The following is a 12,697-nucleotide window of genomic DNA, read 5'->3' as shown; positions in this document are numbered from 1 at the left end:
GGCTGCGAGGACGTACAAACCTTCCATTTGACTGAAGAAAAGTCGTTCTGCATGAGCTGGTAAGAAAATTAACACTTACAAAGATGCATAGACTGGCAGCAACTTTAAAAACCATAAACAGGCACAATACAAATTTTGCAGCACTATGGCCATCTTCCATAATGAATCTTAAGGCTCTTTTTCCAGAATGTACAAGAGAAATAAGATATACAGGTCTGCTTTGAAAAACATCATAATCCTACTGGAGAATCTCAGGGCAGGATGGGAATGGATTTAAAAGTGGGAAACAGTTAGTATACAGAAGAGAGGATTCTCACTCAGGACAACAGAACGAGGAGAGCAGGGGTCATAAATGCACTAAGGAACATCATACTTTCGAGGGAGCGTTAGCAGGGATAAGAACAACATCAAAGAATAAAAGCACACTGAAGACTAATTTGTGATTAAGGATAGTCTTCCAAAAGTTTCAAGACAGTGGAAAGTCTTGAAAAGTCACTGGAGAGCAAGGAGAACAGGAGGCACCAGTGGTGCAACTTATTTAAAAATAGCAAAAAATTGAAGATCAAGAGTGATGGATGGTAAGTGAATAATTAGCTGGTCTAACTGCAGGCACCAGAAGTATGAGGACAAGGGAAAGCACCTCACGGTCTCAGGTGAGGATAGGAAACTTCAGGTCCTGGAAAGCCAGTGCTCCAAACTACAGCTCAAGGATTAACTCACTCTAATTCAAGGACACCAGAGTCATAGTTTTCTTCTGCTACCAAAGGCCTAAGCTATCATCTCTGCACAGTTCTGTGCTACAGACCTTAACTCCAAATTGTGAGACCTTGAACCAGCACAAGACTGCGTGTGCATGAAAGCTGACGATAAGATCCTCTGATGCAAAACAAGAAATCACTTGGGCGTTTTAGCTCAGCCCACAGAAGAAGGTCTTACCTGCATGAGCATGTAATAGATTCCAGCCACCCCGTGGGCCGCTCCAACATATTGCTTCCTGTGCCACTGGTACAACAGAGGACAACGGTCTGTTTTCCGCTCCTCCTTTGAAAAGTTTTTCCCCGATTCAATAATAGCATCTACTACCTAAGAAAGAAAACACATACCTTTTGTCTCGCTTACTTCAATTTAGAAGGTTTTGCTTTTCATGACTAAAACCACAGTAAAGAATAAGCCACAATAAACAGTGATAGGACAACGATATTAAATTCCGTTTGACTTGAGGGTTAAGGTAGAAAAGGAATTTTTCCTAAATTATGGAATAATTTATAATTAATTCTAAAAGTAGAAATTTAATATGTAAGTATTTCTAATCACTTTTTTCCAAGGCTTGCATTCTCTGGTTCTGGTACCTATAAAACGGTCGAGCACCTTCCCCACACTGAATTCTCCTTTTCACTTAAACACTTCCATACTTTTATCTTAAGGTTTTTCATAGCAATTTATCATCCTCAAAAGCTCCAAAATTAGTTACATATTAGATACATTTCCATGACAGGCCTTGGACCCACCTGCACTGGCCTGTCTCAGTCCCAGCTGGGCAGCAGGGGAAAGGGGGAAAGAGAGTGGAAGGAAGGATGAGAAGGAGTTCCCAGTTCTAGGTCCCTCTCCTCTCCAGCCTTCTTTTCTCAATCCCTTGAATTACGTGAAGGAGTGATTCCAGTTCAACCTCACTGTCGCACAGAAGAGAGGAAACTATCTTACCTCTTTGACAACAGACTGTGGGACAGTGTCCGGACCAATTTCAGTATTCAGGTACAGCAAGGCATATAAGTAACCTGCTCTGCCATAAAGCAGCTCATCTGGAAGTTCAGCATCTGTGCTTGTGACTGTCCTTTGGAGCTGCAACAACCTGCATCAGACAAGGAAGGTGAGGAGTGAGAGCATCTTCTCTGGAGACCATACTGGACAATGTATTGCACAAAGCCATCGATCAAACCAGAAGCAGAACGAGTGTCAAAGCCCCACAACTTCCCTTCGGTCATGCCCAGTTCAGCTGTGAGGTTTATCCCCAGCAGCTCTGTGTGCCTGTCATCCCTGACAGACAGGCACGTCTGAGCCAGAGCCAGGTGAGTATTAGGGCAACTACCTGGATTAAGACTAAATTCAACTTCCAGATGCCCCCAACAGCTATTACGCAGCAGAAATTTTAGTGCTAACATCACGCTAGAGCAAAACCACCAACTTCAATAGCTAGTTCATGCGGTCACTGCTCAATACCAGGGAAAAGGCAAAAAAAAAAAAGAAAAATAAGTTTTATATTATCATTCCTGTCTTGGGACTGCTCTTTGGACATGGAATGAATTTCTGTTAACTATCCACTGTTAAGTATTATTACTCAAATCATACAATTGGACAGCTACAAGGTAAAAAGTTAAAAGTACAATCATAGATTACATTTTGACATTGGGCATGACAAGTGGGGTGGGACTGGATGACCTTTAAGGTCCCTTCCAAACCAAACTATTCTATGATTCTATGTACTACTCAGCTGGAGTCATGAATATATTTGTAAACAAAAAAAGGAAGAAAAGGAACAAATAATCAAACCTTATTTTCACTCCTCCTCCTAGAAATGACTTTCCAAGGAGAGGCTAGACTAAGATTTATCGCTCATCTCATTTCGCTATACTCATGCTTCACGCTTACAGCAACACTGCTTTCTTAGCTGCATCCAAACTGACATTCCTAAGTTTACTGCCAGTTCTAGAAGCAAAAAAACCAAACCTGCCACCCCTTTCAAAACTGAAATATTAATTCAAGACAGCAGCAAAGATTAATCACAAAACGATTCTAGATGAGAAAAAGACAAATTGTATTTCCAAATACAAACCAGAACAGAGACGAGGACACAAGGCTAGTCTGCAAATTCTGGTGGTGCAAGGTATGCTGCTGGACTGCTAGCAGGTGGATTGCTGGTGCCAAATGCAAACCGTACAGGCTCCAGTGCTTCCAGCCCTTGCCAGAGCAGCAGTCAGCTCCGTACCAGCAAAGGGACAGTCAGTTCTCCAAGGAAGGTCTACATCTAAATGGATTTCTCAATGCACTAGTTACATTTAGATTACTTTGAAAAGGCGCTGGAATTTTGTCAGGCTAACCTTCATATGCTCTGCCCTAATTAAAGCCCTTGCCTTTAACAGTTCAGCAAATATCTCCTCTTTGTTTTATTAAATCTTTGATATATATATATCAATCCAATATCCCATGTTTTTGTCTGGATGTTTCCAGATCCCTGCAGTGTACATGTTTTGTAACGAACCCACGCTTTACAGGAAGCATCACATTCTGCACAAGCACTACATATTGCTGATGACAAGCATGCAGCTTTTGCTAAATGTCACTTCAATGTGACAAAATCAAAACGTGCATGTACTACAGATATGTTCAGGACATCTTGTCCTTACAGCACTACAGGACTCAAGATAACCCGCTAAATGTGAACCAAGTGTAAGCCTGCTTTATTAAAGATAAAGACTATTTTGTATTCTTCTACTGAAATTATATCAGGAAAGAAAGTGTCTCCATTTTTTAATCCTGTCCTCCAAAATTCTACTTGCTAATGTTACTGAACCAAGGCTCTCCACAAATGAAGGGCATCGCTTTTCCCACCATCAACCACTTACTTGGCAATACATTCTTTAGATTCACTGTCATTTTTCAGCTTGTGGTAAACCACTGCACCCACTGCCAGTGGCCCAGCATCACCACAGAGGAAAGTGACTCTTCTGCCATTCAGATTGCGAAGGATTCTCTTCACATAATCAAGAGATCGCTGCAAATGGCTCTGGTTTTTCGTGACACGGTAGAGTTGCAGATATAAGAGGGCAATACCTGGAACAACCACATGAAAAAGAGATAGTTTCATTTACTTTTCTATCGAATTCCCCTCTTTAGTGTCTCTGAATCAGTAACTCAAATGCAGACAGGTATTTGGACAACTAGAACATGTCAGTCAAGGGTTCTAGTTTATCTAGTGGGAAGGCATCAGGCCATCTATTTTAATTACATTTGCATTGTAACAAAAATTTAAAAAATATCAGACTGAAGCCCAATGGTAGACTAATAATTTGCAGAGAAAGAAGAAAATACGTGACACCTGTATGAACGCTAACAAGCATGTATATGACCAAGTACACTGACTGTATAATACTCATCTACTATATGCAAGAAGTGACTTATTTTCTATTTGATTTGTAAAAGGATCTTCCAATGAGTTTCTGGATTCAACTTGCCAAAGCCTTTATAACCCTTAAATGTATTTCACTTCTACAAATTAAGCTGGTTTGTAAAAGCCAGAAAGCAAATAAGTCCTCAGGGAACACCAGAAGGTAGTATCAAGCTTTGCTCCACTAAACTCATTATAAAGTTTTCCATTAAAACCCAACCAAGTCTTAAAAACTGCAACAAGGTAGAGGGAAGAAAGTGAAACAAATCCATCTAAGTGGTTGTTTACCGGTCAAATGCAAGCATACACTTCAGAAGCAAAACGTTTACCTCCAGACCCTACTGCATGTCAAACCCATTTCTAAACAGGGAGAGTGCTCTCCTGAGCCACAACGACAGGCAGGTACACCCCAAGGCCCGCTTAGCTCCACAGAGAAGCTGCCTGAGGAGTACAAGACTATAGGTGCATACCCTGATGCTCTCTGGACTGGCTTTGAACAGATGAATCCAACAGAAGAGCTGTAGAGCTTGTTTAGCCCAATTCAGTGGCATGGGAACTTGTGGGCTGTTTACTGGGATTTCTGTAACCCTTTTTTATGTTGCAACAAATGTGTAGATATATCCGGGCTGATGAAGGGATGATCAGAAAGTAGCCATGGGACCCAGTTCATCAAATCCTTCCTCATGTAACACCTTTAAAGTGGCTCTTCCATGATGTATGGCACATACAGTGCTTGTGCAAGCAAGATGGACTCTAACACGAGTCCCATGATTGTGATGTGCCAAAAGTATGCATTCCAGGATTTCAAAGATACCTCACAAAGCTCAAGCCAGTGCTCAAGACTGTGCATTGCCAATAACATTTGTCTAGACTTGGTACATAACAAGCAGGGGCAGTTTTCTTCAGCATTGCATTTACCTTCCGATTTGCACACTAGCAAAACGCTGCAAGGAGGAATTTAGAGAAGAAGAAAGTACTTTCACTAAGTTTTTTAAAAAGCCAGACCATTTAAGTATTTTTATTTAGGAGTAAATTCCTCAGAAGACTTGAAAGACGTTTACAACTTGGAATAGATGTAGCAGTGATCTAGGAAAGCAGGATGGAAAAATCTAGATCTCATTAGACTGCATTACTTGTTCATCTATCTTCTTGTTTCAGTTAATAATGGCTGTGTTACTTTTAGCTTATGACTCATTTTCAGCATGCTCTGATTTATCAGCCATAACTTCAGCTGTCAGTCATAGTGTCAGAACACAGCTTCCCAGGAGCCGTTTCATGATGTCGAGAATGCCCACTACTTGAGATCTTCTGCACTCACTTAGCAGCCACTCACTTTCAGACCTTGAAACACATTTACCGTTTCAGCCTGAGTTGTCTAAAATTTCCCAACCCATACACCCACAGCACCATCTGTACTGAAACATTAAGAAGAAAGCAAGGAAATTTTACCCTTGCACTGCCAGGATTAAGCCTAAGCAGAGGCAAAGCCTGGAGTTTTTTTAAGCTGCACAACACAACACAAAAAGAACAGATCTCCTCAGGGCATGTTTCAAACATGCTGTGCTAGAAGCATAAGTATGTCTGAAGCGTGAGCTAGGCAGAGCAGGAACAGAATATGCCACTGTAATAGCAAAGTGGCACTTAAAGAGGCCAAGACAGAAAAGCATTTTGGCAGCTTGAAGAGCAGTGGCCACATCAGGCTTGACAACTGTGGGCTCTGCCTAAAGGACTGGAAGGGCAGCTCTATACTACCCCTCCTCACACATTCATTTTACCGTTTTTGTACAGACAAAACAAACAGAGCCAAATTATCCATATTCCAGCTCTTAAGGCTCCAAGCTCCTGGGCACAGAACATTCTCATTGATTAGAAGATGCTGTTACCATTAGACAACTGCTAACTATCAGACAGTTGAATAGAAAAAGTTTAAAATTACAGAATTATAGAATGCTTTGGGTTGGAAAGGACCTCAAATATCACCCAGTTCCAATTCCCCTGCCATGTGCAGGGGCACCTTCCAGGAGGATGGGTTGCTCAAAGCTTCATGCAACCTGGATAAATAACCCATTTCGAGAAAATACTACAAAAACTAGGAGGTAAGCGAAAAGAAGAAGCGGCCTTAGAAAACACACTCCTTTTGCAAAATAAAGATCTCTATATACAAAAGCCAATTACCCCCCTGTCACTTGTTCCTCTGTCCACTGAAATCAATGCAAGTCATTCCAGACAGTAGAGACCAAGGGTCCAGAGTTAAAAGAAACCAACTTACACAAATGTCTATATCAGAGTATTCCTGCTGCTCCTGCGAGAATATCGGAATCTCCTCTTGTGAATAGACCTAATTATGCCATTTAACAAACACACTTCAATTCAAATTCTAATTTCTCACCAGTCCAGCCAGTATAGGCAGAGCAGTCATGCGGATCAGCCGTCTTCAGCCCTTCCTCCATTTGTTGCAGGAGGTCCTTTATTTTTGTCTGGATCCGTTTTGAGAACCGAGCACTGACCTGAAAATAGGAGACAGGAGAAAAAGAGTGAATCTGAAAAGGAAAGAATTCACGAATGCAAGCTGGCTGCTTCACTTTCTTGTTTGGAAAAAAAACCCCAAACAAACAAACAGAAAATAACTAGGGAATAAATACTGTATACAGGTATCAGCAGTGTCAAGGTGAATCACGTTCAGTGTCTCCCATATAAAGCATTCTGTTACTTATTGGAATAAATTACTAGTACCTACATTAAACAAAAACTTCCTGGGGATGTTTTAAAGTCACATGAAGAGCAGCTATGGAGTCTGTGATAATACGTAGGTACATGCTGCCACTTATCTCAGGCTCTTAATACTGGAAGCAAAGCTTCTCTGAGCTGAGTAAAAAGTGAATAGAAAGGAAGCAAACAGAAGACAACCATGAGCTGCCACTCCATGGGCCAATACTCCATTCCAGGGTCCTGGAGACCAAGACTATGTTTTGGACTAACACAGCACAGTGAACCTACAAGTCCTGTGTAATAGGTGGCTGCTCTTATCACAAGGTCTTTTTTGGCAATTATGGAGCAGGAAATACCTAAAGTAAAATAAATGCTTGTATTTCAGACAATCAAGTCAAAACCAAGCTATCACCTTCAATGATGTCCTCTATCACATCATCCATGATGTATTCACATTTTTGTTCTAAATCCAAGATGCTTTTCCATGCCCTAGTTTGTGATGACCAAAAGGAAGGCAAGTTGTTTAGAGCCATAAAATGCCCTTCCTCTAGCTTCTTGCTGTCTTCTCTCTCAAAACAATATTGGGATTGACATCCCTTATCATGAGAGGAGGTTGTTAAATGCAGTGAACTATTGAAAAACAGATACCTAAAGGAATGAGCTAGACACAAAGAAGAGTAAAAGTAGTTTGACAGCTTCAGGTCATGTATGAAGCTGAAAAAACTTACCTTTGATTTTATTAATGGCTTGCTTTTTAGGAAGAAAAATTTATATAGATGCTATGAAACATAACACAGGAAACTACTCTTGCCACCACTTCCCTCTCATTAAGCACCCTGTATGGGCAGTTACATTACTGATTACTCCCTTAAACCTACAGAATGTGGAAATAGTCAATTAACTAGAATTTACTGCCCTATTAACTTGCATGGGAAAGAGTGTTCAGGAAATCCCTTCGGAAGATAAGTTCAAATTTGAGTGGGAACATCAGAAACAACACTCAAAAATGTTTTGCTTCTTTTTTTTATTTTGTTATATAAAAACAGTATCACTTATTGATCATTTTTTTCTATTAATACATTTATTAAAAGCTGTTTTACATACTTAAATATAGTCCAAGGTCTATGCTTGCTTATAGGACAACTTGTCTACTATTTAGCTTTAGGCGGAGAAACAAAAAAAAAACACCTCTTCCCTTTCAAGGCTCTATGAAAAGGTTCACCATTACCAGATAACTGCATCACTCTGAAGCCAGCAGAGCTTCCCCACCTCCCAAAACAAGAGCCACAACACAGTGGTCATCAGAAAAAGAGCATTATGCAATTTGGGTACCTATCAGCTTACTCTGAGAATAAGCCATGGTTTCCTGAATGGTGCTTCACCTCTTTTCCACAACTTGCTTTGCCAACTGGCTCCCCAACAACTGCCAGAACAAATGAGATTGGTGAAAGATTAGTCTCATGTTAAACAAATCTACATTTATGATGTTTCACTGGAGAAGGAGAAATTACCTCAACAGGAAGGCAAGTTCCTGTTTTATTACAAAACATCCCAAAAGGATGAGGTGTGTTGTGTGTTTGTCAGATATACAACGGATTGTGGATACCAGCATGCAACCAATTACTCAAAATACACCACACTTTGTACCCTTGTTCAGAGCAGAACTTCAAACAAAAAACAATTAATTCAAACATTCATGCAATGGATTTGGATTTATCAGAAAGATAATAGAAATCACACAAGTCCTGTGACAAACTCAAAAGTCTCTAGCGTCAGTGGTTCAAATCCATTATATGATAGTGGGATAGGGAGGAAAAAGGAAATTGTACCATTATATCTCATGTCACACACATATCACTCAAAGAAGTAGCTACAGCTCCCTCAACCTTCTCCAGTAACTCTGTAAGTAGCAAACAAATAAAATAAGCATCTGATGTCCAATCTTTGGCTTTAAGATGATACTAAGCACTTTTTTTGTAGGAAACTGTACAATGCATACACAACAGGACACCCTTCCCAGTGAAATCTCAACACAAAGCAAAACCTTTTCCAAGGGCAGAGCTTCTCTCCTTGAAATGACTATGCCAAGGCTAAGGCATATGGCGAAACAGCATGAAGGAATCCACAGAGATGCATCCAGGCACAGCGCTCAGTTTATGTGACATGAGTAAACTAAGGTTTCAGACCCCCAGGTTGTTTACCTGCTGCACATCACCATCAGGCTAGTTATCTTTTTGTCCTGACAATACACCTGCTGTTAGCAAATTAGGATTATTTTTTATCAAACACTAGATCAAATTACTTAGATGCAGGAGGAGAGGACTAGGACATAAGGGCACCTGGGTCCTGCTTTGAAACCTCAGTCCCACACAAGCAGTTTAGCTCAGGCTGGCATTTCTCTCTCTAAAAAATGGGAACTGGCACTCACCTATCTTGATTCAGTGCCTGGAAAAAGCACAGATGAAATTATTTTATTATGATCACAATAGTTTATCAGCCCAAACAAAGCTACTCCCAAGTTTATGCCAGTGTGAACAGGCTATCAGTGGCAACAAAGTTTTCCCCAGGTACCTACCTACTCCTCCACCACTGACTATATTTTTCTTTGTTTGCTCTGAAGCTTTAACAACACAGCACTGTCACTGTTCATTTGATAAGATTCCACTATAAGCTTATAACAGATGTTTACATGCACTAGAATAAATTATTTACATAAAAAAATGAATGTTGAAAGGTGGCTTTAGAAGATTTATAAACCTCCTTCAAGGAATCTTATGGCAGCATTACAGCTGAGCATAAAGCACACTAATTCGTGTTGAGCACAGATTGATTTTCATGAGAAGCATATTCATCTCATGAGGATGATTCCAGCTGGCATTGAGCCTTTTCTGCAGGTGACACTTGCTACTCCTGTAGGAAAAAAAACCAAAAACCAGGAAGCCTGACCCCTGATATCTAGAATCACATTTATTCCTGGGTCATAACAGACTGGGTGACAACAGGAGCTGAACAGCGTTTTTAACAGGTAGAAATGTCTCTCTCCAGGAATTCAACTGCTGCACCACTTCTCTGTTGCTGCAGGAAGAACAAATACTATCATCTCAACCACAGCTCAAGTTTAAGACTGGCGAAACATAAATCATAGAACCATAGAATAGTGAGGGTTGGAAGGGACCTTAAAGACCATCTAGTTCCAACCCCCCTGCCATGGGCAAGGACGTTCCACTAGATCAGCCTGCTCAATGCCCCATCCAACCTGGCCTTGAACACCTCCAGGGATGGGGCATCCACAGTCTCCCTGGGCAACCTGTTCCAGTGCCTCACCACTCCCACAGTGAAGAAATTCATCCTAATGTCCAGTCTAAACCTGCCTCTCTCCAGTTTATACCCATTCCTCTTGGTCCTATCCTCACAAGCCTTTATGAATGGCCTCTCTCCAGCTTTCCTGTAGTCCCCCTTCAGGTACTGGAAGGTCACTATAAGATCTCTTCTGAGCCTTCTCTTCTCCAGGCTGAACAGGCCCAACTCTGTCAGCCTGTCCTCGTAGGGAAGGTGCTCCAGCGCTCCGATCATCTTTGTAGCCCTAATAATGAGAGCTCATTCCCCATAATACCAAACAAAACCCTCCACCATATTGATTATGGTAACAAGAAAGTCTCATTATCAGTGTGAAACAAAAGTAGTGTAGAAAAATACAACCATGTTTGCTTCACAAATTAATTGTTCTGTGGTTTATTTGAACCATATCACTGTTTCCATTGCAGTAAGGCAGTATGTAAAGATTAATACAGTGTATCTCCCAATCCAAAGCCTTTTAAAGCCAAAAAAAACCCACTAAGGAACGTAAGCATGTATGTAACACCACTCACCTTTGGCTCCAGTGACATGGTGTCCAAACTATACTGTCCTTGCCAGCAAGACCTGTCTCCCCCTATCTGCTGTCTTTCATTTGTAGGGTTCCTAAAATGAACTCAAATCTTGTAAATCCAGCACTAAAACTACACACACAGGTTAAAAAAAAAAAAAAAAAAAAAAAAAAATCACGAGGCAAATAAAAACCTCCTTAAAGAAATGTACATTTCCTTTGCAACTGATACTAAAACAGAACACCAACTCTTCCTGAACTACCCAGCGAGATCCAACTTTACAGCTGTGGCTTTACAACAAACCAGCACCAGAAGCAGATGAGGCAATATAGCAGTTGCTATGTTATGTGTTTTATATGATGACTTCTGGCAGGTAAGAGAAGCCTGTTACTTGAAGTCTTGCAAGTTTTAAAATAAAGCATGCAGATTTGCACCAGATATCAGAGTGCCTAAAGTCTGACAACACAACAAGGAGACCTTAGGGCACTTCTTTTGCAGTTAGAAGCAATACTCTGGTTTGATAGACACAGGGTGAGTTATCTCATTTGCTTTTGTCAAAGACACTTCAATATCGATGTTTGTCAAAGCATTTATTTGCATCTCAACACATCTATGCCAAGGAACTTGCGCAGACTCATGGCAGGATGGCAAGGAAAAGGAGACCTGAGCTCAGCTTCCTCAGGAGCAGCTAACACACCAGTCTTTCTTGCCACCACTGGGTCCCAAAACAACCATTATTAACCCCGTCCACCATGACACTCTTCTATTTAAACCCATCAGTTTTGAGGGACTGAAGTAGGAAGTGATTGATTACGCAGAAGCATATACATAGAGTGCTACCTACCAAACAAGCAAAATAACACTTTCATTCTATCTGAGTTCAAATCAGGTGAAGAAGAGAGATTTCAAAGAGAAGTCGCCTTATTGCTGGTGATATGCAGAACAGGAGACATAACAGGGTGTGGGGCTTTCTTTTAGGTAAAGTGCATTTCATGAAGGAAAAAAAAATACAGCTCAAGCTGGCACTGCAGTGAAGACTCATTCAAAAACCAAACTTGCATAGGAGACCGCATGAGGGACGTGACAGGCACTGGAAAGGGAGAATGGAGAGGGGGACAACTCACAGCTCTACTGAAATAAGAAATCCTGGCTGTAGTGAAATCATTGGGAACTTTGCCACTGACTCTAAGGAAGCCAGGTTTCACACCCACGTGCTGGATCACAGGTTTATTGAAGCAGGATGAGGTCTCAGTGCTCACCTCCACAGAGCTCCTGCAAAAGCCAACCAGAAGGCAGCAGTATCCCACATGCAGAACCCAGCAGGGTCAGCTGGGAAGTGACCTGCCTTTTTGTACAGAAAAATGTTTATTTTGTTATACCTAAATTAAAAGATTGCTACAGCTCCAAGAGCAGCTTTTTTTCCCTCTTAGGAAAATACCAGATACTCAGCCTCTGAAACAGTTAAACACAGTGCATGTTGCTACTCAGGTCCTTCCAAAAACAAATGCCAGTCCTGCAAAACCACATGCTTAACAAATTATTTGAAACACTGCTGCCTGTGGAACACACTCTGTTCTTCAGTGATCTGGCACTTAGTGCCATACACGTGATAGTATGGGGGGTGGGGAAGGAGAAGAAAAGAAGAAAAGGGGAAGGAAGAGAAAGAAAGAGACAAATATCAATAGGTGTAAGCAAACTACTACTGTGCTACAGATGTCAGCTTTGGAATAGGCTTAATGCTGGCATCAGCCTGCCTCAGAGACAATGAGGCTGTGAAAAACAGCATTAAAAAACAATTCATTCAAATAACAGAAAGAATTCAAATAATAGAAAGAATTCAAATAATAGAAAGAATTGTTTAAAGCATGTGAGAAATAATGAGACTGTGCCTCTTATGTATTTGTGTGTAAAAGGAGTGATTTGTCTCATTTGTGATTAGGTTGCAAAAAAACCCCAAAGC

At 40.9% G+C, this 12,697-nt stretch overlaps 1 protein-coding gene across 1 annotated transcript in view; it reads right to left on the bottom strand.

The window, feature by feature from the left end:
• The window catches only part of LANCL2 (LanC like glutathione S-transferase 2), a 33,423-nt gene that overhangs the window by 13,632 nt on the left and 7,094 nt on the right, over positions 1-12,697 (bottom strand). Inside the window, exons 2-5 of the mRNA XM_054057866.1 lie at positions 6,552-6,669; positions 3,621-3,828; positions 1,702-1,849; positions 937-1,083 (exon numbers count right to left, since the gene is read on the bottom strand). Of these exons, the coding sequence (XP_053913841.1) occupies positions 937-1,083; positions 1,702-1,849; positions 3,621-3,828; positions 6,552-6,669 (621 nt within the window). The remainder of the gene's footprint in view (positions 1-936; positions 1,084-1,701; positions 1,850-3,620; positions 3,829-6,551; positions 6,670-12,697) is intronic.

Source organism: Cuculus canorus, chromosome 2, assembly GCF_017976375.1.
Source record: "Cuculus canorus isolate bCucCan1 chromosome 2, bCucCan1.pri, whole genome shotgun sequence".
Lineage (NCBI taxonomy): Eukaryota > Metazoa > Chordata > Aves > Cuculiformes > Cuculidae > Cuculus > Cuculus canorus.
Note: the sequence above shows the minus strand (reverse complement) of the source record. Positions and strands in the feature narration are given on the sequence as shown.